The 26428-nt window shown below is 37.4% G+C and overlaps 3 protein-coding genes across 8 annotated transcripts; 1 reads left to right on the top strand and 2 right to left on the bottom strand.

Moving 5' to 3' along the window:
• Positions 1 to 182: 182 nt before the first annotated feature.
• On the bottom strand, positions 183 to 13423 carry ube4a (ubiquitination factor E4A). The gene is given in 21 exon segments (XM_081371035.1): positions 183 to 1975; positions 2225 to 2382; positions 2485 to 2632; positions 2827 to 3007; positions 3217 to 3391; positions 3595 to 3708; positions 4254 to 4354; positions 4435 to 4625; positions 4711 to 4843; positions 4931 to 5235; positions 5651 to 5777; positions 5878 to 6030; positions 6033 to 6198; positions 6290 to 6481; positions 6589 to 6791; positions 6874 to 7033; positions 7175 to 7327; positions 7454 to 7566; positions 12235 to 12411; positions 12501 to 12668; positions 13291 to 13423. Coding segments are annotated over 20 exon segments (3213 nt in total). The 5' UTR covers positions 12628 to 12668; positions 13291 to 13423; the 3' UTR covers positions 183 to 1839.
• On the top strand, positions 12782 to 18040 carry phykpl (5-phosphohydroxy-L-lysine phospho-lyase). 6 transcript variants are annotated; one of them, XM_081371040.1, is made up of 13 exons: positions 12782 to 12878; positions 13445 to 13563; positions 13671 to 13789; positions 15472 to 15631; positions 15706 to 15780; positions 15884 to 15971; positions 16055 to 16171; positions 16407 to 16489; positions 16574 to 16799; positions 16904 to 17058; positions 17181 to 17270; positions 17345 to 17475; positions 17594 to 18040. In XM_081371040.1, the coding sequence occupies exons 2-13, from the start codon at positions 13505 to 13507 to the stop codon at positions 17635 to 17637; spliced, it is 1347 nt and encodes a 448-aa protein (XP_081227166.1). In that variant the 5' UTR covers positions 12782 to 12878; positions 13445 to 13504; the 3' UTR covers positions 17638 to 18040. The 6 variants fall into 6 exon arrangements, with proteins under 6 accessions (XP_081227166.1, XP_081227163.1, XP_081227165.1 ...); XM_081371037.1 differs by having other exon boundaries at positions 12800 to 13228; XM_081371039.1 differs by lacking the exon at positions 12782 to 12878 and adding an exon at positions 12881 to 13355.
• Positions 17636 to 25491, bottom strand: nherf4a (NHERF family PDZ scaffold protein 4a; the record flags this gene model as incomplete). The annotated part of the gene is made up of 8 exons (XM_081370822.1): positions 17636 to 18235; positions 18311 to 18541; positions 19379 to 19573; positions 19898 to 20094; positions 20720 to 20924; positions 21024 to 21160; positions 23704 to 23911; positions 25276 to 25491. The coding sequence occupies 8 exons, from the start codon at positions 25489 to 25491 to the stop codon at positions 18203 to 18205; spliced, it is 1422 nt and encodes a 473-aa protein (XP_081226948.1). The 3' UTR covers positions 17636 to 18202.
• Positions 25492 to 26428: the final 937 nt, after the last annotated feature.

The following is a 26428-nucleotide window of genomic DNA, read 5'->3' on the forward strand; positions in this document are numbered from 1 at the left end:
GCCCTGAACCCACGACATTGGTTGAGGTAATGTAACCGTGTCAATGTAGGCTGCTCAAACAGCAATGTTTTGATAGCACCCAAGAGACAGCGGTTACACTTTTTGAATAAAATTGTCTTGGAATTATTGTGAATTTTAAAGAACCACAAACACAAAATTATAAGAAATCTCTGAAAGCCTTTGACTTTTACAAAAAGTTTTAAAAAGATTCAAAATAATTTACACATCAATGCATTTTATTTTGGGAAATTTTAAGTACAATACAGATTTTTTAAATGTTATTTGATTGCAATAAACAAGCCATAAGCACAATTAATATATGATTTAAAAAAAAAGTTAAAAAAAATGAAATTAACATCAGTGAAGCATGCTGTTATTTGGGGCAGTTCAATTTATTAATTTGACAGAATCATTCATCTAATATCACTATAGAAAGTTTGGTTGTTCTATTTTCAAGAGGGACATGTTAGCATGTACATTATATAACTACCGCCTATAATGCTATTAACTCAAATTCAGTTCAAGTTATTTAATTGTGATTAAAAGAGACAAATGAGTGCATATGCACAGCTCAAAAGACATAAATATGACTACAGGACTTAAAGCATTCTGTTTGCTTTGAGAATTCATGGGGCCAGATTTATTGATTGGGATGAGGTCTTCAGCATATGAGGGAACAAAGAATTTAGAAAGACTTAGAACCAACTAACTCACTGAAATGAACAATTCAGTGAAAATCAAAATGCAGATATACCCTACATAACTTAATGGGTCGGTCTAATGCAACTCTCTCACAACTGAAGCCACTGAGTGGACAGTGTCCTATCAATGTCATCTTTTAAGACAAATGTCAGTAGCAAGGTCCATCCACCCAAAGCATGCAGTTTTGCAACAGTTAACAAAAGGGCATGATGTCACTCTGCATGAAAGGAGGTCATAGGGCTGACTCAGCAGTCAAACAAGTCATTACTCGGGACATATTGCGCTGTTAAAAGACAATGGATTCTTGAAAAATGTACAGGAATATATCCAAACATTTCAACAAGAGCTCAATATTCTTTACGAGTCTCATAAAAGTGCATATTATAGCAAATGCTTCTTGAGTTTCAAGCATAAAATGTTCGTAATGAACAAAAGAACTTTGACAAATGGTCGAGTTCCTGACCAGCCCAAAAAGAATCTGACATATGACTGCTGCATTATGGAACACAAATGCCTTTAAAACCAATAGGAACAACTATGAAACTAAAGTCTGTGGAATATAATGCTGATGATCTTAGCAAAATATTCGATGATAGTTTAATCTCTTTTGCAGCCAATATTATCCACAACTCCTTCCTCCTTAATACCAAATGAGGCCACAACTCTTCTTCCTTAATATCAAACAAGGTACACTGCTTATATTCTAACTTAAAAAGTTAACAAATAAGCAATGCATATAAAATATTGCATACATATGAATTAAGTCAGAGGTAGGGCAAATGCACAGAACAGGTAAGCAAACCTTATACTTGTCATCATCTGTCTATAAACCAAAGTTTCATTTCCCACAGTGAACAGCTTGGAAAGGCAAAATGCAAAAGTTTGAGTTCTATCTACAGAGACCTTGAGAGTCAGAGAAGTCTGAGAGAACAGATAGCCGAATATGCTACAGTATTATGGCATTTTGAGATTTGCATTTGACCTTTGAGGAGCACACCAACACCATAAATGCAGACGTGCTCCTCCAAATGTGGTTAAGTGTTCTTGTTTCAAAGCAGTATGAAAGATGCCAGGAACATCTGAATGGCTTAGTCATACAGAGCATGCCTGGGTGCTGGGGGAGGGGAGTAATGTGGTTTAGCCACTGGGTCCCATTTGCTGGTTGCTTTGCGTATGATCAGCAAGCCACTTCAAGATCTGTTGCCTGAGCTCTTCGTTAGGCCTTATCTGGTCCATGGTGAGCGGACTGCGGTTGAAAGGGTCTGTCTGGTCACTAGAGCAAAAAAGACAAGACCAACACTGGTATTGGACTTTTACCTAATCAAATAGCAGTTGTGTTATTGTAAACGTCAACCAAAACTATTAAAACAGTTTTCTGTAAAGCCGAAATAGATAAAATATAAATATATGATGTTAACTTTGCAACTGTTACTAAAGTACTAAAGTGACAATAAGCACTATAATAGTATATAAATAATCCTAAAATAACACTGCTGTCCGTAATGTTGTATACATGGCTCACCTTAGTAAGTGTCGTGCTATTGTCGAACGGTCCACTGTGACGTTTGAAGAAGGTAGCAGCACCGGATCAAGCATCAAGGTAGACATGATGGGATCGAGGAATTCATCCGGAGCATCAGAGTAGGTCTCCTCCTCTTGCTGATGCCTGTCTGCAAGGGACTGAAGGAGACACAGAAAACCAGCAAGATTACCATAAACACACTCATGACTTCCTAAGAAAGGTGTATATCTAAGATGAATATGCATAGCGATTAAATCAACCTTAATTTTATCTGCTAGGAGACTAAAAGATACAATCATTTCGCCAGGCTTGTTGATTTTCTTGAGGACGCGGACAGTTTGGCAGAACAGAGTGGGCGAATATGACCTTCCATCCTTTGGGACGGTGGCGCAGAAATTTTCTTCATCTCTGTGGCCAAAAAAGCATCCAGAATAGTTTACTTAGTTTAGTTAATATTATTCTCAAATAAATAAATAAATTCATGCCTGGTTTCACAGACAAGGCTTAAACCTAGTCCCAGACTAAAATCCATGTTTGATCTAAGCCCCGTCTATGAAACCAGGCCTGAGAGTAAATGTTAAATATACAAACAAAGAGCCTACCCCAGGTTTAGGTAAATAGTACAGATGTCTGACACTAGCTGCTGGGGCTTGAAGTCGAATTCACTGAAGTCTTTCACCTTCAGGGCGCCCATCTTGGGGCCTACCAGATGCTGCAAAAAGTAGTTGAGCATCGAGATGATCCTCTCAGCAAGAAAGGGGTGAACAAAAAGACCTTTTATTTCTGGAGGGAAAAATAAATACATTAAAAGTCTGAGTTTCAGTGTTATTTTATATTCTCTAATACACTAAAAGCCAAGTTCTTCTCTCAATAATTATTTCAAACCCTTCTGTTCAGGTCTAAATTGGTCAGGTAGTATAACCCCCAAAAAATGAATAATAATTCAGTGATGTTAATATTTTAGTGCATTTGGTTTCTTTCACGTCTCTTACCAGATGTGAGAAAAGCCAAGGTGCCAATGGTCTCATTTGACATGATGTTGTGGAAGCGACCCAGCTGTCCAAACATCTGCAGACTAGATTCTTTCTCTCTGCGGGCGTCAGGGGCCAGACTGTCCCACTCTCCCCGATCCCTCTCCAGCTGGAGGATTTTGATCTTGCTTAAGTACTGGAAGGAACAGATGCATTTGTGAGTGACACATCTTTAATCCGTCAATTAAATGTTTCCTGATATCAACCATATAGAGGTTAATATATATTGATGTAATTAAACAACCAAGCTAACTTGAACAAACAAAATCTATTACCACCAGTGTAAATAGTTTGAATTTGCACGAAACATAAACGCAATCTGCCTTTGCAGACAAGTACCTGTATAGCCTCGTCAAGTAAGAAGATGGCATCATTCATGAGGAGATTGAGAAACCTTAGGAAGAGTGGCGGATTCATAGCTTCAAGGTTTTTAGAGGCATAATCCGCAAGATGCTGTGAGGAAACAATTTTTTTATTATTTTGTTGGGAACACTTTACAATAAGGTCTTATTTGTTAACACAAGTTAATGCATTAGCTAACAAAACCATGAGCAATATCATTTTTACAATGTTTATTAACCATTGATAATGTAACGATAAAAATACAACTGTTCATTGTTTGTTCACAGTGCATTAACTAATGCTAACAGATCCAACTTTTTTTGATAATTTAATTCTGTAGAAATATTGTTTATTGTTAGTTTATGGTAACTAATGTAGTAAACTAATGGTAACATGAAACATTGTAAAATGAATGAATTATTTCATTGTTTTATTTTATATTATTTTTATTTTATTTCATATTATGTTCGTTTTTTTTTTTACTTTTTTTTATAATTTATTGATTGATTTTATGCTGTATGCTTTTCTTTGTCTTTTATATTTTCTTTTCTTTTTTTCTTTAATTTAATTTGATTTTGTTTAAGTAAATGTTTAACAAAATTCCAAAGCAACATAATATATTATTTATAATAATAAAATGTCTGTCTGGTTCTCACCTTAATGCTCTCCCTGTAACTCTCTTCTCCCCACATGTACTTTAGAATGGCATACATTGGCCTCCTGTAATTAAACTTCTGCTCAAACTGATGAGGATCACCTGAGGAATAGGCCATAGACAAAATCTTATACAGAATGTAATAATCAAATAAACAAATTAAAAAAACTTCAGAAACTGACCAGTGAACTCTATATCCACAAACACTGTAATGAGGGCTTCAGCAAGTTGGGGTGCATGCCGATATGAGCTGAACGCCCTTTGGCGCTGGAACATGATGGGCTGGGTAGCGCTAGGTGACAGAGTCTCCATATGGGGCATCACTGCCTCAAGAACCTCTGCCAGCTTTGCCCGCAAATGAGGATTCTTCATTCTGTGAGTAAATATCCAAGATCAAACAACATGCCACATGGCATGCACAAAACACGTGAGAAACTCAGCATCACACCGGCTCACACCTATCAACGTTGCCCATGAACACAGTGATGAAGGTCAGGACATGTTCTAAGCTTTCCGCAGAGGACTCCAACACCTCGTCAGCAAAGCGGCGGAGGAATATGAAGAAATCGCCCATGTTTTCAGCAAAGAACTCTGTGAAAGAGACAGGAGATTTGGTTTTCAAAAAATTGCAACGACTGCCAAGGTGTTTACTGAAAAGGAAAACAAAAACGGGGATACCTGGCACAAAGCACAGCAGGCTGTTCTCCAGTGCAGGTAAGGGAAAGGTGAGCGGGATGTGTTCAGGGCCCTGGTTGCCCAGGCTGAGCTGAACCAGCAGGGCGGCGCAGGAGGCTTGGAGGTTGAGGCAGTTTTGTAGCATGGCGGGCTGCGTGGTAGCAGCCTTGGTTGAAAGATAGACTGTCATAAGGCGTTCAAACTGTTCCCGTAGCTCTGTGGCTGGGCCTCCACTGAGCTGCGTGTCCCGCCACGTCCCCTGGAGCCGGTGCAGAGACTGATTCATCTTCACCATCTGATCATGAAGTCTGACAAACAAATACCATTAAAACATATGTTTATTTTCAGCAAATCAGTGTGTTTCCAACAGAATGCTGTTTTAGCCCCTGCATCCACATGACTGGTCCTAACTACATATATTTATATATATATATATATATATATATATATATATATATATATATATATATATATATATATATATATATATATATATATATATATATATATATTTTTTTTTTATATATATATATATACATAAAAAAAGAGTGCCCTGCACCCACTAGTAAAAAACATAAAAAATATATATATATGGTGTCTGAATAATTTTTGGTTTGACTGTGTGTGTGTGTGTGTGTGATATATATATATATATATATATATATATATATATATATATATCTATAATAAAATTGTCATGACTCTTTCGTAATGAAATGTTACCTATGGAAGCCCAGGTGCAGGGTAAGTTGTGTAAGGATGAGGTTTTCTGTGAGAAGGCTGTATGATTGGGCAAATTCAACCGTTTTTTGAGGGGGCACAGGTATCAGACATGTCTCCTTGTCCAAACCTGTAGAGGGAAGTATAATTAGTTTAGATGGTTATGTCTGAAAAGAAATAAGAAAAAAAGTGTTAGTAGTGTTTAATAAGGTGGAGCACAGGTAGCTCACCTCTTGCGTGCACGTTTCTGTTACGCCTCTCTTCCTCACTCAGCTCCTTATGCAAGCAGTACGTGGGGTTAAAGGTCAGGAGTTTGGGGGAGTAGGGTCGAGAAAACGGCTGGCAGAGCTTGAGCAGGGCAGCTCCCAGATTCAAGAAGAATGCATTTGGAAGAATATCTCGGGCATCTGGTTTGCCCAGATTTTTGCCCGCCCCATGTTGGCCTGCAGGCAGCCACCCAGCCACGAGAGCAGCAGGTGGCGCGTCTCGCTGGACTGCTGAAGCAAGTTTTTCAGAATCTGATACAGCTTATCATGAAACTGCCCCATAAACTAGCACATGGAAAGACAAGAAACGAAAGGGGTTAGGTGGCTAGTTTCATGTCACAAAGCCTGAAAACCTTTTTGTAAATTCTGTGCTCACCTGGTGAATATTCGACTCTTGAACCTTCATTTCCTGTGGGCTGGAGCGAGAAGGATTGAGGAAAAAGCCATGGTTCTCAACCACACCAGGAGTTTTCAGCAGACATGAAATATTCAGGATCGTTCCCAGAAGTGTTTTCTGATACTGAATCCCACTGTTAGGATCTTTAGGCTGACTGTGCTCCATTAAAACCTAGGATCAGAATATTATTATCCAAAAATATTTCAGATCTGTATGAAAAGAAACTGCAGGTATCAAAATGACATTTTGTAAAGCATTACTGAGCATTGAAAACGAACCTTAGAAATATCCTTTTGCCGACAGAAGTACAGGAGAATTTCCAGGTAGGAATACAGCAGCAGCTGACAGAGGTCTAAGTCTTTGACCCGGCCTTGGAAAATATCAAACACTGGCACCATAACCTCCCCGAAGGTCCGCACCTCTTGGTCACCCAACAGAATAGCGATGACCTCATCCAAAAACTCCACAACTTCCTCAAACTCTGCAAAGACCATGACACAAACAAATGGAATCAGTTCAGGACCTCCAAACACATCATATGACAAATCAAATGTGACACTTACGGGCTCCTCTCACAGCCTCCAGCAACAGGTCCAGAAGCTGCTCATAAACATTCTGACTGATGTAGATCTCTGGGGTCAACAGTACCGTGCGGGCATTGGACAAAGTCAGGTTTCTGCAGCGAACAGCATACGACAACAGCTTCTCCGGGACTTTAGTGACCTGTGTTGTTTTGAATTACATTAACACATTTAATCAGTCATAAACAGTGAGTACGAACATAAACAGTGCAATGAGCAGACACATTTCATTCTTTTGGCACAACCATTTAGGTCGACAAAGTATAGAGTCTGCAGAAGATACCTCCTCCTTAGCTCTCTGGTAGCAGGCATAAAGGTACGGTATGGCACGTTTCTCCCCAGCATCACGATCTGCTGAGAGATTCACTACACTGCAGGAGGTCATGTAAATGAGATGGTTACCTGGCTCTTGCAAAAGCAGCCTGTTGAACAAAGCCTGGAGGGGGCAAATGAAGGAATATTATTCTTATTCAAAGTTCATAATATACAGTACGTGGGAATGTCTGTCTACACTGTATATTACACAAATTTGGAAAAGAAAGACACACTTAACATATTGTACCTGCTCTATGGTGTCCATGTTAAGCCAGTCCTGGCCATCAAGATCAGCGGCCATTTCCTCAAGGTATACACAGCGTGGTGGGATGCCATTACCACCTCTTAGACTGGGGTCACCTGGAAAGATATCAACCAACAAGGATCATTACAAGCACGATATCTTAATACAACAGTAAATACATTATTGGTGCATATTATGAACTCACATATTCACAACCATTTAAAAGTTTAGGCTCTGTAAGATTTTTCTATGCTTTTGAAAGAAGTCTCTTATGCTCATCAGGCAGCATCTATTTGATAAAAAAAAAAACAGTAAAAACAGTAATTGTGAAATATTGTTACAATTTAAATTAACTGTTTTCTATTTGATGGCAAAGCTGAATTTTCACCATCATTACTGCAGTCTTAAAGGTCCCGTTGCATGCGATTCCATGTTTCAAACTTTAGTTAGTGTGTAATGTTGCTGTTAGAGCATAAATAATATCTGTAAAATTATAAAGCTCAAAGTTCAATGCCAAGCGAGATATTTTATTTAACAGAAGTTGACTACAAAAAACGGCTCGATTGGACTACATCCCTCTACATCCTGCATTAGTGACATCACCAGAACCGTTTCTTGACTAACCTCCGCCCACAGGAATGCTCCCTCAACTCTACTGGCTACTTGCGCACTTCTTATAACTTAGCCTACTGTGTTTACTCAGCTCTTACGGTGATTTTCTGAAGTAAAACTGACGCTTCATCTTTTGTGTGATGTACAATAAACTTTATTAAACTCATCAGTACATGTTTGATCATCATTCAGACAGCAGACTTGTAGGCTATTAATAAATAATGGATACATAGCCTACAAGCAGATGACAAATACGTTATAATAACCGTAATTAAACTACTAAACTATACCTGTTTCATCTCTATACAGCAATCTGACTCTGTAGGCATTATTGTCCGACTCGAAATGAACGCCGTTACTGAGAGTTTCTGATATTATCATCATTCCGTGAGATGAATTTTTCCTGACAGACTGAGCACGAGCTCATGAAGCTCCGCCCCCTGTGTCGTCCAGCAGCACCTCATTTGCATTTAAAGGGGACACACTGAAACGGCTCGTTTTTCTGAGCCCCAAAAAATGTCAATTTAAACATGCTGTAAAAAATTATCTGTTGGGTATTTTGAGCTCAAACTTCACATACACACTCTGGGTACACACTCTGGGGACATCAGAGACTTATTTTACATCTTGTGAAAAGGGGCATAGAACGGGACCTTTAAGTGTCACATGATCCTTCTGAAATCATACTAATATGCTGCTTTGCTGCTCAAGAAACATTTCTTATTATTATCAATGTTGAAAATAGTTGTACTGCTTCATATTTTTGTGGAAACCATTTATTTATTTTTATGAATCTTTGATGAAACTTTAAATAGAAAGTTAAATCTTTTGTAACATTATATATGTTTTTACCGTCACTTTTGATCAATTGTGTTCTGAGGAAAATCATTATTTTGAAAAACTGACAATAGTGTAGTATTAAGAGCCTCAGACATCACGTTTTCAGAACGCCTCTTTCAGCATGACTCACACAAACTGTGTTAAAGATTTTAATAGCAAACAGACCAGTGCAATGGACAGTAGATAGATGTAGAGGATAAAGATAAAGACACAAATGAAAGCAACATAAATGACGTAATTGGCCAAACTGCAGAGGATGAGGTCATCTGCAGCACTGCCTGGAAAAAGCAAGTCATTGTGATACAATCACCTAAACTTAGATCATCGAGAAATTAGTAATTTACTATAAACAATCTAATGTTCCTTTCTTCCCAAACTATCTAGAAGTGCATACGCATGAAATGGACCAGTTACAGAAAACATCTCAAAAGTAGTGATTCGCAACTGGTAGGTCACTATGGTCACTTCTGATAGCGTCATGGACAGCAGGGGGAAACAATGCTACATGCAAATAGCATAACTTAAAAAAATAATTAGACTTATCAACTATTAAAAGGAAAGTGAAAAGGTTTTGCATCCAATCATATGAAACCAATATGAAAAATCAAACTGTGTAACTGTGTAAGTGTGTGTATATATATATATATGGTCATGGAGAGCAGGGGAAAATACTATTAATAGCACAAATATAAAAATAAAACGTTTTAAAAGGAAGTAGAAATCTTTTGTACCCAATCAAATAAAACCAATATGAAACAATATAAAAAGCTAGCTAAATTAAGCAGAGGCCAAAACTAAGCAGGATAAAAGAAAAAGTCATGCTATATTTTTAGCTGCACTGACAACTCATTTATGTGCATTTCTTATGCAAAATTATGCATTTCTATGAACTGTAATTAATAGAATATTTGTGTGTTTGTAGCACGTGTTAGTGACAGTAGAGTGGCAAACGTGACATTTTTGTAACATTATAATTGTTTTACTATTTCAAGTAAATGCTGGTTTGTTTGTTTTTCCATTTTCATCGAAAAATTCTGGAAAAAAAGGAGCACGTGTTCCACAAAGATTTGAAGCAGCCAGTGTTTCCGCTACATTCATTCTGTGGTGGCGGGCCGCCACACCAAAAATCATCCCGCCACGGCTACAGCTTCTCAGTGAGGTCCGATATTGTGCATACTATTGTATTATTGTTAAGCCTGTCGTTAAGTTAAAGTTAATGGAAATTCATTTCTCAGTCATTCTCCATTCAGCATTCAAACAGCGCTTCACGTTCGGTTACGACAGTATGAGTGACGGAATCTAAAACAAAAATCCAGAAAATCACATTGTATGATTTTTAAGTAATTAATTTGCATTTTATTGCATGACAAAAGTATTTGATATATCAGAAAAGCAGAACTTAATATTTGGTATAGAAACCTTTGTTTGTAATTACAGAGATCATACGTTTCCTGTAGTTCTTGACCAGGTTTGCACACACTGCTGCAGGGATTTTGGCCAACTCCTCCATACAGACCTTCTCCAGATCCTTCAGGTTTCGGGGCTGTCGCTGGGCAATACGGACTTTCAGCTTCCTCCAAAGATTTTCTATTGGGTTCAGGTCTGGAGACTGGCTAGACCACTCCAGGAACTTGAGATGCTTCTTACGGAGCCACTCTTTAGTTGCCCTGGCTGTGTGTTTCGGGTCGTTGTCATGCAGGAAGACCCAGCCACGACCCATCTTCAATGCACTTACTGAGGGAAGGAGGTTGTTGGCCAAGATCTCACGATACATGGTCCTATCCATCCTCCCCTCAATACGGTGCAATCGTCCTGTCCCCTTTGCAGAAAAGCATCCCCAAAGAATGATGTTTGCACCTCCATGCTTCACGGTTGGGATGGTGTTCTTGGGGTCGTACTCATCCTTCTTCTTCCTCCAAACACGGCGAGTGGAGTTTCGACCAAAAAGCTCTATTTTTGTCTCATCAGACCACATGACCTTCTCCCATTCCTCCTCTGGATCATCCAGATGGTCATTGGCAAACTTCAGACGGGCCTGGACATGCGCTGGCTTGAGTAAGGGGACCTTGTGTGCGCTGCAGGATTTTAATCCATGACGGCGTAGTGTGTTACTAATGGTTTTCTTTTAAACTGTGGTCCCAGCTCTCTTCAGGTCATTGACCAGGTCCTGCCGTGTAGTTCTGGGCTGATCCCTCACCTTCCTCATGATCATTGATGCCCCACGAGGTGAGATCTTGCATGGTGCCCCAGACCGAGGGAGATTGACCGTCATCTTGAACTTCTTCCATTTTCTAATAATTGCGCCAACAGTTGTTGCCTTCTCACCAAGCTGCTTGCCTATTGTCCTGTAGCCCATCCCAGCCTTGTGCAGGTCTACAATTTTATCCCTGATGTCCTTACACAGCTCTCTGGTCTTGGCCATTGTGGAGAGGTTGGAGTCTGTTTGATTGAGTGTGTGGACAGGTGTCTTTTATACAGGTAACGAGTTCAAACAGGTGCAGTTAATACAGGTAATGAGTGGAGAACAGGAGGGCTTCTTAAAGAAAAACTAACAGGCCTGTGAGAGCCGGAATTCTTACTGGTTGGTTGGTGATCAAATACTTATGTCAAATAAAATGCAAATTAATTATTTAAAAATCATACAATGTGATTTTCTGGATTTTTGTTTTAGATTCCGTCTCTCACAGTTGAAGTGTACCGATGATAAAAATTACAGACCTCTACATGCTTTGTAAGTAGGAAAACCTGCAAAATCGGCAGTGTATCAAATACTTGTTCTACCGACTGTATTATAATACTTAGGGGAGGTTTAAACACCTGGGGCAAGGGGGCGTGGCCCATGGGAATATCACTCCCCCTGGGGAAATGGGCCTGCCACCACAGCTGAAAAAAATCCTAGAGGAAACACTGGAAGCAGCACAACTGTTTTCAACACTGATAATAATACTAAATGCTTTACTAAAAGCACCAAAACAGCATATTGGAATGATTTCTGAAGGATCATGTGACACTGAAGACTGGATTGCTGATTGCTGAAAATTCAGCTTTGCTGTCACAGTAATAAATTACATTTTTACATATATTAAATAGAAAACCGTCATTTGAAATTGTTATAATAAAATATGTTTTTATTGCATTTTTGATCAAATAAATACAGCCTTGATGAGCATAAGAGACTTACTTTTTACTTTTATGACCTCAAACTTTTGAACGGTAGTGTATATTTATGATTATATAGGAAACTGTGTTAACACTATTCAATGCACAATCAGCAAATACTTATAGATAATGGGACGTGTAGTTCTCATAACAAGTAGTTGTTTAACACTCACTGTTGTCCAGAGTGATGAGGAAGATCCTCTGGATCATGTGGTTGACGTTGAGCTGCTCGCAGAGCTCCTGTCGTGAGCGGAAAGATCGGCTGATCTCTGCCACCGAGTCATCATTTTCATCGATGCTGTCAGACACAGAATTTTCTGACTCAGACTGGCTCTCTCCTGAATCTACAGCTGTAGGGATAAACAATTACAAAGTGCCATCAAATTAATGTTATCCTGCAAGTTTAATGGCAGAGCAGTGCTTATTACCAAAACCTTACATTGTTGCTCAGCTTGATGCCGTTGCTTTTGGCCGGATGCAAACTGTTTTGCGTCAGCGAGAGAACTGAAGAGTGCTGCAAAGGGGTTTTTGGAGATGTTCTGATTGTTATTGCCCTGGTCTGTCATTTCCCTGGAGCACGTCCTCCATCAACAGGTGTATTTATAGCCTACAGGTAAAAAAATGTGTGAATTACATTAAGCATCTAATCCATGTCCCAAGACCAGCTGAGATCCATCTAGGTAAATCATTAAGTATTCTATGCTCATTGCAAAAGGGTTTGCCTATGAATGGGACACTGTATATTAAATAGCCAAATTATTCCCTTTTTATACTCTTCTGATGAGTCACTAATAAAAACGAAGTAATTGTTTAATCTGTGAGTCATATTTAAGCAACAGGAGAGCAGAAAACAGATTAAGTGACCTCACAATAACCAACTGGAGTGTATAGTAGGGTCAGGCATGCTAACTTGCTACACATACGTGACATATTAGGCTAATTGCAGTCAGGAAATTAGACTACAATAGACAAACACTCAGTGGTCGGAAAAATGCGTAATGAATGTTAACCTTGATAAACACGAGTTTAATAGCTGTCAGATCTCTTTAATAGATCTCTTTACTGACTGTCAGGTTTCTTGATCTAGCTGAATAACTAGCAACGTGCTTAGCAACTGACAGCGCGCTGGTAATGCTGCTGATACACAGCAACTCAAGGCAAAGTAAAGTAAATAATACATTAAATAGCAGAAGTACATTGCTATATATCAGTGTGGATGCATGCCATACCTAGTTTTGGGTTGAAATATGGTAAATGTGATGTGGTTCAGTACTGCAGCTCCAGGTCGTACTCGGTGTGTGACGTCATCAGGAATGGACGATACACATACACTGTATAGTGTCTGTCTACTCTAAGTTTTTGTTTTTTTCCCCATTTCTGCAGTTCAAAGGTATCTAGGGTGTAACAGTCAGCTGTAGCAGAAGACGAAACCGTATCGTTGAAATGGCTCTGGAAGTTTTTCACAAAGACGAAACTCTGCAAATGCGGAGGAAGCTGATTGGGTAAGTTGGATCAAATAGTACACGTCGAGCTGTTAAGGCCCTGGTGTTGTTTGAAATTAAGTGCCCATTTTTAATCAGTTCTGATTAAATACTCAATGTCTTTTCAGAGAGTCCTGCAGACTATTTTTCTCCCATGATCCCGTGAAAATATTGAGAGCACGGGGTCAGTATTTATATGATGAGAATGGCATGCAATACTTAGATTGCATTAGTAATGTTCAACATGGTAAGGAAATTTTAAAATTATGTCATTCATGCCTTTTATGAGTATCTTAAGTGTCATTCAATTTAAAAAAAGTATATATATATATATATATATATATATATATATATATATATATATATATATATATATATATAGATGTGCATGTGTGTGTATATACTGTATATATATATATATATATATATGTATGTGTGTATATATATATATATATATATGTGTATATGTGTGTGTGTGTGTGTGTGTGTGTGTGTGTATATATATATGTCACATGTGTGTATATATATCTCAGAGAGAGAGAGAGATTCCTTAACTTATAAAGTAGTCAAAAAGCTTTTATTAAAGCTGCAGTCCGTAGTTTTTCCTCTTTGTCGCCATCTCTGTTCGAAATCTGCAGTAAATCGTGCTGATTAAATCTAACGATCACTTACCAGCAGAAAAAAAGCTGTCTCTGCGTCTGTTTTGAACCCCTTCAAAACACGGAGTTCACGCCACCTGTCAAAAGCCCTTCTGATATTTATCCTTGTTTTCGTGGCGCCCGGTTGCAGTCTCTTTTTTTTTTCTGTAGCCACTCCAAAGTCCGAAGTCTTTTGCATTTTACAACGGATGAATCTCCAGTTGTCACTGGTGATTGTTGTTTGAACCTTTCTGGATCCGCCATCAAATTGATAAGTTTAATTATATCAAGTGCTGTGAGAAAAGGCTATAAATCTCCACCTCAAACATCCTCACACGCAATATAGCCTACTAGCCGAGACTCCTTCTTTATGTGTACTGATGTGACGTAATGACGCAAAGACATGCTCGAATTTCCCACGGAAATCCACCAGTATCACTGGAATTAAAAACATTATTACAAGCTTACCGTTTTGAATCGAGCTAAGGCAAGCAGATAGTTTTGAAAACTGGCTGGTTATGTACTTACTCAAAAATGTATTTTGGATCATTTTTAACCCAAAAAAGTTACGGACTGCTGCTTTAAATAAAATATCATACACATACTATACAGTTCAAAAGTTTGGTGTCAGTAAGTTTTTGAAAGAAGTCTCTCTCACCAAGGCTGCATTTATTTGATCAAAATACTATAAACAGTCCTATTGTGAAATATTATTAAAATTTTAAATAACTGTTTTCTATTTTAGCACATTTTAAAATGTCATTTATCCTTCAGAAAAAATTATAATTTACTGATTTGTTGCTTCTAAAACATTTGTATTATTATCAATGTTGAAAAATGTTTCTTTGATAAATAGAAACTTTATTTGAGATAGAAATCTTTTAACATTATAATTGTCTTTGCTGTCACTTTTGAGTTTTTAATACATTCTTGCTGAATAAAAGTATTTCTTTCTTTCTTTGATTCAAAAAAGTCAGAACACATTTATAATTGTAGTCCGTACACATCTAGAAATTATAACTGCAAAAACTGGTTTATTTGTAATGCAAATGAAGTATATTTCTTGACTCTCATACAACGTTTCTACTTCTACGCTTCTACCATAGTTAATGTTCCGGTAGTAAAACCATGATAAATTGTCATAAAATGAATGCTTATAGAAACATAATCAGCTCTTGTCATTATCCCACTGAATTTTAAATAGGCTTTCCAGAGCACTACAGGAAGTGTCAAGTATCATGATTACGAATCACAGAACCATGATGACACTCGATGCATCTTGTCTTTGCAGTGGGACACTGTCACCCCAGCATCACTCAGGCCGCTGCTGCTCAGATGGATCTTCTCAATTCAAACACTAGATTCCTTCATGATAATATAGTGCAGTATGCAGCTCGGCTGGCAGCCACACTGCCAAAGAAGATTTGTGTCTTTTATTTTGTCAACTCAGGGTAAGTAACTCTGTTTATTCAGTTTCAAATAAATATTCAGTGAAATCTTATATAGATACTGTCTTCTTCCAAAGTTCAGAGGCTAATGATCTTGCTTTGAGACTGTCCCGTCAGTATACCCAACACCAGGATGTCGTCGTCCTGGATCAGTAAGATTTCAAAATGTGAAATTTTAAACAATTATGATTCTTATATCAGCAGGTAACGGCTACATCAGACTTATTTTCATGTCATCTTTACCTGCCTCTTCAGTGCATATCATGGACATGTCACCTCACTCATCGACATCAGCCCGTACAAGTTCCGGAAACTAGAGGGACAAAAAGAATGGGTTCATGTGGTGCGTACAGGACATGCAAACTTCTTTATAAACCAGTAATTAAGGCTTTTTGCTGCATATCCTACTTTCTTGCATATCTACAGGCACCTCTCCCTGATACTTACCACGGTATTTACAGAGAAGATCATCCTGACCCGGGACAGGCTTATGCAGACACCGTGAAAAGTCTAATTGAAGAGGCACATAAGAAAGGCCGCAAGGTATGGTGGAAAAAAATCAGTCATTAACGGAAAGTTAAATATTTTTTACTAAAATAAACTGACTATCCTTCTTAAATTGATGTCATTCCAAACCTCTTTCGTGTGAAACGAAACGTTTTTTAAAAATCAAATTTTTTTGTCCATACAATGAAAGTCAATGGTGTCCAATGTTACTTTTGTTGGAATGATGGAAGAATGTAATTTTTGATGAGCTGTCCTTTTAATTTGTCCACAGATCTCATCTTTTTTTGCTGAATCTTTACCCAGTGTTGGTGGCCAGATCATTTTTCCAACTGGTTATTGTAAAAGAGTAGCAGAGTAAGTCTTTTTGTAACTTTAGTTGAGTGTCTTCCTTTTTGTTCAGAACCTGCTGAATGAAGCTGCTTGTTTTTTCCCCCTCAGATACGTTCGTGAAGCAGGAGGGGTTTACGTGGCAGATGAGATTCAGACGGGCTTCGGTCGTGTTGGGAGTCATTTCTGGGCTTTTCAGCTTGAAGGTGAAGACTTCTGCCCTGACATTGTGACTATGGGCAAACCAATGGGCAATGGTCATCCGATTGCATGTGTGGCCACTACAAAGGAGATAGCTGGTGCTTTTACAGCCAATGGTGTGGAGTACTTCAACACAGTGAGAACCGTTATGCTTAGAAATAATTGTGTCCTAATGACTGTAGCTTTTACATCCTTTGTAAAGTGAGTTTAAGTAATATTTAACCTTTTTATCCCATGCAGTTTGGTGGTAACCCAGTGTCCTGTGCCATTGGTCTGGCGGTGTTAGATGTGATAGAAAAAGAAGACCTCAGAGGCAATGCTGTGCGTGTCGGAGGTCATCTTAAACAGCTGCTCCTTCAGCTTCAGACTAAACATCAACTTATCGGAGATGTGCGGTAAATATGAAATGCAGAAAATCAATTTTAACTGAGACCTCATCAAATACTGATACCGTAACATCACGCTATAATCTCAAAGAAGAAAATGAACAGATGTGTCTTCTGTTCTTTTTTTGCAGTGGTGTTGGACTGTTTATAGGTATGGAGCTAGTTAAAGACAGAGTGTCCCGAAAACCAGCAACAGAAGAAGCAGCATATTTTGTTCGAAGGTACTGACAATTTCTCTTCTTTCTCAGCTTTTTGCATTTATCTGATAACCAACTGCACTTTCTGATTTGTTCAGGCTTAAAGAGGAGCGTATAGTTATTAGCACCGATGGACCATGGGACAGTGTCATCAAATTCAAACCTCCAATGTGCTTCAGTATGGAGGATGCTGAAAGAGTCGCTACTTGCTTAGACCAAATTCTCAGAGGTTGGTAGTATTTAACAGTTAATTCAGCATGTGGTAACTTAGTCTGACTCTGCAATAATTTTGTTTAAAAATAATAATAATTAAGTGAGAAATTAACTATTTGTCTTTGGACTTACAGAATTGGAGGATACCCACCAAAAAGAGAACTGTGGAAAAAGTTAGGTTTAAAAACATTCTGAGAAACATTTATTAATGTAGTGCATGAAGCAAACATTTTACATTTGAAAATGTTTTGAAATAAATAATCTTCATATGATTTACATTCTTGAATATACATCTGTTTATATTAAAAATTCAGTTAAAATACTGAAAGGTGAAAATTTACTCATGCTACAGATCTGTCATCGAATACTTTTGAAATAAAACTTTTTATATTAACATGTAATCACACCTCTATATGCAAGTTTCCAGAATTTACAGACTTTACAGTCATACAACAATATATATCACATCTCTATATAATGCTTTATATTACATTTGTACTCAAAATTGTGTTGTGACTCGATTAAAAATGACACTAATAATAAATGTGGTTATTGACAAGCAGATTTGCTTTTTTTTTTTTAAACATGTTTTCCCCTTTGTCAATATCTTTGTAAGACATAAGACAATCTTCGTGTGTGCAAAGTATTTGAAATCACTTTAAAAAAAAAAAGAATTAACATTTTACAGAAATTGTTATATTAATAAGTTAACAAAATTAATGTTTTTACCTTGTTATATTAATTCATACAAAATCATCTTGTGAAGCATCTGGAACCTGTAAAACAATGTTTAAATTTTAAAAATAATCCTAAAATTACAAAATACATGCATGTGTGTGAGCGGGTCTCACCTTGTTTGAACTTAAAGTCTGGCTGGTTTTGAGACCTGAAGTCTGTCTGGCGTTTCTCAGTTTCTCATATTCAATTCCCTCCACGACTAGCAGCCTGAGAGGAGTTCCTCCCTCTTTTATCAGCCTCACTACTTCATCAAAATACTCTTCCTCCACATTCCGTCCATTCACCTCTACCACCACATCCCACTCACACAGCCCAGCTCTCTCTCCTGCACTCCCCGCCATCACCTATAGACAAGAAGGAGAATTACACATATCAGTTTTTCATAGACTTGGGAAAGCATCTTTATTTAAAGTTTTAGTCTGTAATTTTTTCAATGTTAAAGCTAGAATTTTATTTTTTAGGTGAACAATAAGCAAAGACTGAAAGTGTAAACATTGTGGTGATATCAATACTATATTTTTATTTGAGCATCCCAACCCTGTCTTAGCCAATGGCATGAGTCTGGGGGCAGGACTATCATCTGCCTGACCAATGGCATTTGAGGGGCATGCTCAATGAGACTTGTGTGAAAACATTGTGTCATTTTTGCTATAGAGTGCTGCAGGGATGACATATTTTTGTAGGCTAAAACCTGGAAGTGAATTAGCATTTTAGCACTTCCGGTTCAATTGTATTAAATACAGTGGGTTTTTCGTGGTTAAATGCCTGAAATAAGGTAGGCCTATGAGATTTTTTCAAATTTTTTGCAACAACATAAAATACATTAGTAATGCCCCTTAAATTTTTCTTATCCTGAAAAAGGCATTTGCTAACAAGTGTCTAATTGGGACTAAACTTGTCGATGATATTAAACTTTGTGCATTTAGGCTGCAAAATTCATCAAATTTTTGTTCTTTTCATTATGAACAAAACATGTAAGAATTATAAACTTGTGCTGGTCACAGAGCTTCTTTTCTGCAATAATCCAAAAGTCAAAGGAAAAATCCAATTGGGTTTTTTTCAAGGGAAACAGGGAGATGCTAACTTCCTGGTTGGCCTACAAAATTACATCATTACTAATGAACATTTAAGACATTTAGCAGATTTACCAATAAAATAATAACTAAACTGAGAAACAGTACCTGGCCAATATACGTCCCAGGCTTATTTTGAACACAGCCTAGGTTGAAGCCAAATCCCGAGCCCTCTTTTTGAAGCACACAAAGTCGAGGGTGTGCTGGATTTTGGTGTCCCTCATGATGTAGTGGGGGAGGTTTAGAGAACTGTTCCCTTTTTGGAATCTGGTCTTCATAGAACAGCAATGGAGAAATACCCAGCTGAAGTGGATCAAATAACAGACACCGTCTCAGTGATAATTCTAAGCGCTACTGCAAGAATAATGATTCCTATGCTATGTAGGTCACAGCGACCCCACCCATTCCCTGGGGTCCATGTCTGTTCCACACATTTATGATTCATTTAATTTTAAAAACACCTGTTTCGATGTGTAGCATAAGAATTAGGAGCATGAATTTAGGCTCTTGGTTAGCCCTCAGGGTCAAATGTCTTCAATCAGAGGTAAAATATGTTGATTTAGCAGCTGTTCGTTCAGCAAGTGTGTTCTCTGTATGAGCATGTGCATATATTCGTGCATTAAGCACCTGTGTGTAATATTCTCTGCCTGGGATGGAGATGGTGGTTAGGGTGACCTGCTGGCCGCTTTGCCGTATTTTGCTGACGATGCCCTCATGCTCTGCATCCTCCACCTGCTCCTCGTTTACCGCTAGCACAAGCTCTCCATCCTCCATTCCTGCGGTCTCAGCTGGGCTGCAGGGGTCGATCTCTCGTAATACATGAGCTATAGAGTCAATATATCACAAAGTGATGGAAATATACTGTATACTGAAATAAAATGTCTACAGTGTTTCTGGCTACTACCACATTTGACTACTAAAACAGGGATTTTAAATGCCATAGACCTGAAGAGAAACATAAAACTATGGATATCAAAAATAAAATAACATCACATGATGTCCAACCAGTCTTTGGAATGAAATAATGTCAAATTCTGTAAGTTTTAACAATTATTTACTGTATTTCATTCTTGCTTTATTAGTAATTAAATATTTATTAATTTTATAATATAATTATTTAATATGAATATTATTTAATTAATATGTATTCTTTTTTGTCATATTTATATTATATTTGTACATTTTATATTTTTGTTTAATAATACATATTAATGCTTATAAAATATTTATAGTCATTATTTATTTATTATTATTACAGATCATTTTAGTGCTTCGACCTAAACTTATTTCAGTTAGTTGCCAAGACAACATTTTTTATTTAATTTAATTTTGATTTCCATAAAATGTTTAGATTTTATTAAATTTTTTACTTAATTTCAGTTAACAATTTTTTTTTATAGTTTTAGTTTTAATAACTCTGTGATTATGAAAGAATCAGTCATTTCTTACCAATACGTCCAGATCGTAACTTCTCTTGCCTTAAGAGGAACCCGTATCCCTGTTGTCCTTGAGTCAGGTGTAGTGTTTTTGGTCTGTAGGGTAGATTATGAGTTTTGGCGAAAGCGGGAATTATGGGTAATCTCAAGCGATTATAACTCTCTTCACTCCTGCTGTCAATTACCAAGACAGTCACATGGTCCTCACATTTCTTCACCTGATGGAACAAAGTGGAAACTAGAAGCTCTGTGGTCCCTAAAACTGAACATTTTGGAGATTACACTGTAATGAAGGTATCACATATGACTACACTTACCATTTTTGATAGCGCTGCATATGTGAGTGCTGAAATCATGACTCCATTGATCCAGATCAGCCTGTCTCCATTCTGGACTCCTGCTCTCTCAGCTGAACCATCAACCACTGGACTGAGACGATAACGGCCTCGCTTACCTACTCACATATTGAATGAACCAGAACTGTCCACAATGATCCATGTATACATACACCATGCTGAAACATTCCATGAAGATGTGCATCAACTACTTTTTTACCATCTCATCTATGGGATAAGTTTCTCATTTAGTATACTTTGACTTCTACAGTATGTATCTATCTATCCATCCATCCATCCATCCATCCTTAAAGCAACTAGCTGACAGTCACATTGTTAACTACATGGCACAAGTTGATTGGTTCTTGTCTGCAGCCAATTAGTTTGTTGCTCAACATTTAAATAGTTGGTCAGTGTTTGCTGTAGCAGTTTGCAGCAAGCTTTTTTTTGGAGTTGCCATGGTATTTTTATCGCCAAATTTAGCGACATTCTCATTGTTGCTGCGACTTTGATTTATGTTTTGCAAAAAAGGAGCTATTTTGGCTATATTTAAATAAAATTAGCAATGTTTTGGAGATTTTTTTATTTTGGGGAATTTAACTCACTGGTTGGCCACACCCTGCCGAGATCTCACGTTAGCGCTCAATCAATGCCATGAGCCTGCGCACTGACACAGCAGTATGAATTGGGAAAAAGGTTATAATGATAAACAATAAAAGGTATTATACGGTTATAGAGCTGGTAAGTCCCGCCCCTTCCGCTAACCCCACTGGACCTCTAGGTTGAAAAATCGTCAATGCAAGTGAATGGGAGAAAATGATTATTTTCTGGTCCCGTTTGAATCTTGCCATGAATGTGAACATATGTTGTCTGTGAATTTTTTATATAATTTTTCGTTTAAAGAATGCTACAATTTAGCGGGTAGAAGTTTGATACGGTTAGACTTTGTGTGAGAGCACTTTGTGGACTACAACTCTTCGCTGCTTTCGACGCGTTTGAAACGTCACCACTCACTCCACCACTAGCTCACGGATCCCGCTAAACATGGCTGTGTCTTTGGTGCACTTCACCGCCTTCTTTCAGGGAGAGGACAAAATCGTTGAGGTTTGCGAACACCACGGGTAAGTCAACTTTATGGGGTGACGTCACATAGGCGACATGTAGTCTTTCTCGTTATGTCTTTTCCGCAACTGCTAGCCGAATAATCATACCATATACTGTCAAACTCGTAACATGAACAATTATATAAAAAATTCACAGACAACATATGTTCACATTCATGGCACAATTCAAACGGGACCAGAAAATAATTATTTTCTCCCATTCACTTGCATTGACGATTTTTCAACCTAGAGGTCCACTTGGGGTTTTACGGATGGGCGGGACTTACCAGCTCTATCCGGACCACATGTGATGACCTACCTCAACCCCGCCCCTAAACCTACCCGGGTCACTGGGGTTACGACCAACCAAGAGCGGTTGTGGTCACGTGTGGTCAGGTGTGGTCCGGATAACCGTATAGTACTCAATATAATGTTTATCACAGCTTGGCAGAAAAAAAATTATATTGTAAGACAATAATTGTCAGGGTTCTGTCACTTCTGTCTAGTTTATATCTTGGTTTGGCAACAGAGCTCTGACACTCCCAGTTTGTCACGTGTTTGTGTTATAGTCCTGTTTGTTGTGAGCACATGGCTTGTCATGTGTTTCCTTGTGCCATGTGCTCTCCTGTTCATTGTCTAGCCCCTCCCATCTTGTTATCTAATTAGTGATTCAATTGCCCCACCTTCCTCGTTAACCTCTTTTGTTTGCTTCCCTATTTATTCTCCTTGTGTTTGCAGTCGTGCTGGTTCGTCACTCTATGTATCCTCATGTTTTTGGTTTTCCTGTCAAAGTTCAACTTGCGATGTCTGTCTTGGTTTTCTCCCTCTGGGTAATTTTGTTTGTATTTTTGTTTTATTTTACCAATAATTAAAGGTAATTGAAGACCTTAATTAAAGATCCTTCATTTCCTGCACTTGAATCCTCGCCTCACCTTTATTCCATCCGTGACAATATTAGACAGATCATGAATATATATATATCCTAGTCTGTTGTAATTTTTGGCATTAAACTTCTGAAGGAGTTCTTTAGAAACAATTCATCAAATGGAAAATAATATAAAATAAAATGTGTTCAAGTTTGCATATTTGATCTATTTTTGAGTTGTCATGAATGGGTGTCCCCATTCATTTTTTTTTTATATATACACATGCTTTTTGTGAAAAATGTAGAATTTTGCGGGTGGTCCTAGAGATTTTCAAAAGGAGGGGTTTGGTAAAACTGCTCTGAAACCCTCCACAGCTCAACTTGTATAGATCGGCTGCGTGTAATTTCATATTCAGCCGCAGTATATCTTACATGCAGATCTATTCCACCAATACCAAATATATTAACATTGTCATATCCATTACCATGCTAAACTCTTGTCATGATAGAAATGTTTTAGTGCTTTTTATGTTTTTTAGATGTGCCCTCTTTTATGAAAAGTCTTGATAAACTAAAACTTATGTGAACAAAATTGTACAAATCTTAAACTAGTAATCTTAAATTAATAAATGAAAAAACGTCATCAATCTAAGCTTCAAACACATGTTTAGTGCAGTAGCAAAAGGAGCAGTACCTTCAATGGGAATGATGCTGAGGCCTAAGCCGCTGCCAGGCTCTTTAGTGATGTAACATAACCGTGGGCGAGAACAGCCCTCTACGGGATGGTAAGCTCTAGCGAGCAACATGAGGTCTCTTCCGTCCGAAACTGCAAACTCATAATCCTGAGCACTCAGCACTAACAGATATAGTTTCAGCCCAGACGCCTGCACCTTCAGCACCACCTGAAAACAAGACACAAGGTTTACACTTTATTTTGAAGTGTCATTGTTACAGTGTAATTATATATTTAGGTACTGAATAATATTAATTAACGACATAATATTATGTTGAGTTTTAGTTGCATGTAATTATGCATAATTTACTGTTATTATGGTCATTAAAGTACAGGTAACATATGTAACAAGGACACTGTAATTAAAGTGTTACCGACACAAGTTCCAGACAAGACGGAGTATACACAGGAAACTTTCCAGAAAGGTCTCATTAGTTAAAGCATTAAGTAATATTAACTGACAAAAAGCAATACATTTGTTACAATATTTGTTAATCTTTGTTATCTGTTCATTGTTACTTCATGTTAAGCCCATTAAATAATATTAGTTAGTTAAATACAACATAAGTTGAATACATTAGTTAAAATGAACTAACAATGAACAATACTTCTACAGCATTTATTAATCTTAGCTAATGTGAATCTCAACATTTACTAAAATATTTGTAAGATCAAATCTGTTAATATGTCAATGCACTGTGTACTAACACGAATGTGAACCATTTTACTTAACATTAACAAAGGTTAATACATGTGTAACGTGTATATTCAGAGTCTTGTTTGCTTTGTTTCAGTTTCCTGCCTCCTTTCCTCGTTAGTCTCCTTGATTAGTCATTTTGTTCAGCTGTTTCCTAATTAGTTCCCTTTGTTTGTTCCATGTATTTAAGCCCTGAGTTCTAATAAATTATATTTATAAATTTTGTTAATTATATTAATTATATTATATTGTTATATTTAATTAAGTTCTATAATAAATGAGTAAATGTTCAAATTAATAACAATGCTATTAATAAATAGCATTTTATTAATAAAATGCTTTGTAAGTATTTTTCATTGTTAGTTCATGTTAAGTATATAGGCCAGTTAACTAATCTTAAATTGAACCTGATTGTAAAGTGTTACTGGTATGTTCAATTAAAAAATATTATATAACTGTTCATTTTGAAAGATGAATATTGCTATGAAACATTGGAAGTCTATTGTACCTTTATGAACATAATGATAGCGTAATGATCACTAACACTGGAATACTTGATTCTCATTGGTTAATCATGTAATATTTCCATAATATTTGTAGTCGACCATGGCATTGTGTTGTAATTTTGTAGTTATTGTATAGGGACAAAAATGATTTGTGTTCCGAATCACACATTTGCAACAAACCTGATGGTGAGTAAATAAGGACAGAATTTTCGAGCGAACTCTCCCTTAATTGTTGCGCATCTACTTGCCAATATCATTTGTATTCCAGTGTCTGTGTGTTTAATTCACAGAATACAAAGGTCTCATGTTTGCATAAGGAAGTGCTCTCACAGTTGAGTGCTCCTTGTCATCCACAAAGTCCTCATTGACCTCCAAAACACGGTCCCCCTTCCTCAGCCCAGCCTGCTCTGCACTGCTCCAAAGCTCCACCTGCCGCACCACATGTCCCCTGCAGCCAGTGCCCTTGCTCAGGTAGAAGCCAAAGCCCTGACCCTCCTCCCGCTTCAGAACACACAGCCGCGGATGCACATCGGGCTCTGGGGACATTTAATCCAGCATGTCAAATCTCTTTTTCTTTAAGCCAGTTAATGATCTATCAGTTGCTGATTGGATAAAAATTATTAAGGAAGTAGCCTAACCTTTGTCATCCGAGATCACTAAAGCAGGGTTGTCAATCCCTTCCTTCGGGTTGAAGGTGAACTTCCTGTGGAAAACATTTGCATTGTGCTGTAGATATTTTTTATGTAAACAAACCAAAAATAAAAAAAATGTCGTGACTGCAGGGTAACCCAGATTCATTAAGAATGTCTCAATGCGTATTGTTCTCAGTTAGTCATGTAGTAAAGGGTGCAAAATTAGGTCAAAAGGTCACATTTAAAGAGCATTCTGAAGAACTTACTTTGGTAACTCTGAGGCATCCACTGGATCTGTAATAGTAAACAATTCAAATATATTAATAAAAATAAACCATGCCTCGAAAAAAGGTACAAAAACTGTCACAGGGCTGGTATAGTACTAATATGCACTCTTTAGGGGTAAATAAGTTACAAAGGTGCAACTTTTGATACGGTACGGCCCCAGTGACAGATTTTATACCTTTTTTTTCTGAGAGTGTACTCAAAATATCATGATGTGTTAACTTTTAAAGACAAGTGAAAGAGTCTTCAGTACAGTTTAATATTAACCGTTATCCAGTGGCGTGTGACTGGCAACCAGAAACTTGCTTTTTTGCAGAAGACAAACTATTTTCGTGAAATACTTCAATGGAAGACATTAAGCCTTTCTAAAAATGTTCTGAATAAACATGTAGTACACAATATTTTATTTTACTCATTTCCATAGATTCAAAACAACTATATAGTTCCTTAACAGGGCTTTGTTTTTTTTACAATATTTGCCTGCGAGATGCACTGCAAGGACCGAGCTGTTTTACATTAAAATAACACTCAGGAGTTTGCCTTCACAGAAATATGATTTAAAAACA

Source organism: Scardinius erythrophthalmus, assembly GCF_964197995.2.
Source record: "Scardinius erythrophthalmus genome assembly, chromosome: 7".
NCBI lineage: Eukaryota > Metazoa > Chordata > Actinopteri > Cypriniformes > Leuciscidae > Scardinius > Scardinius erythrophthalmus.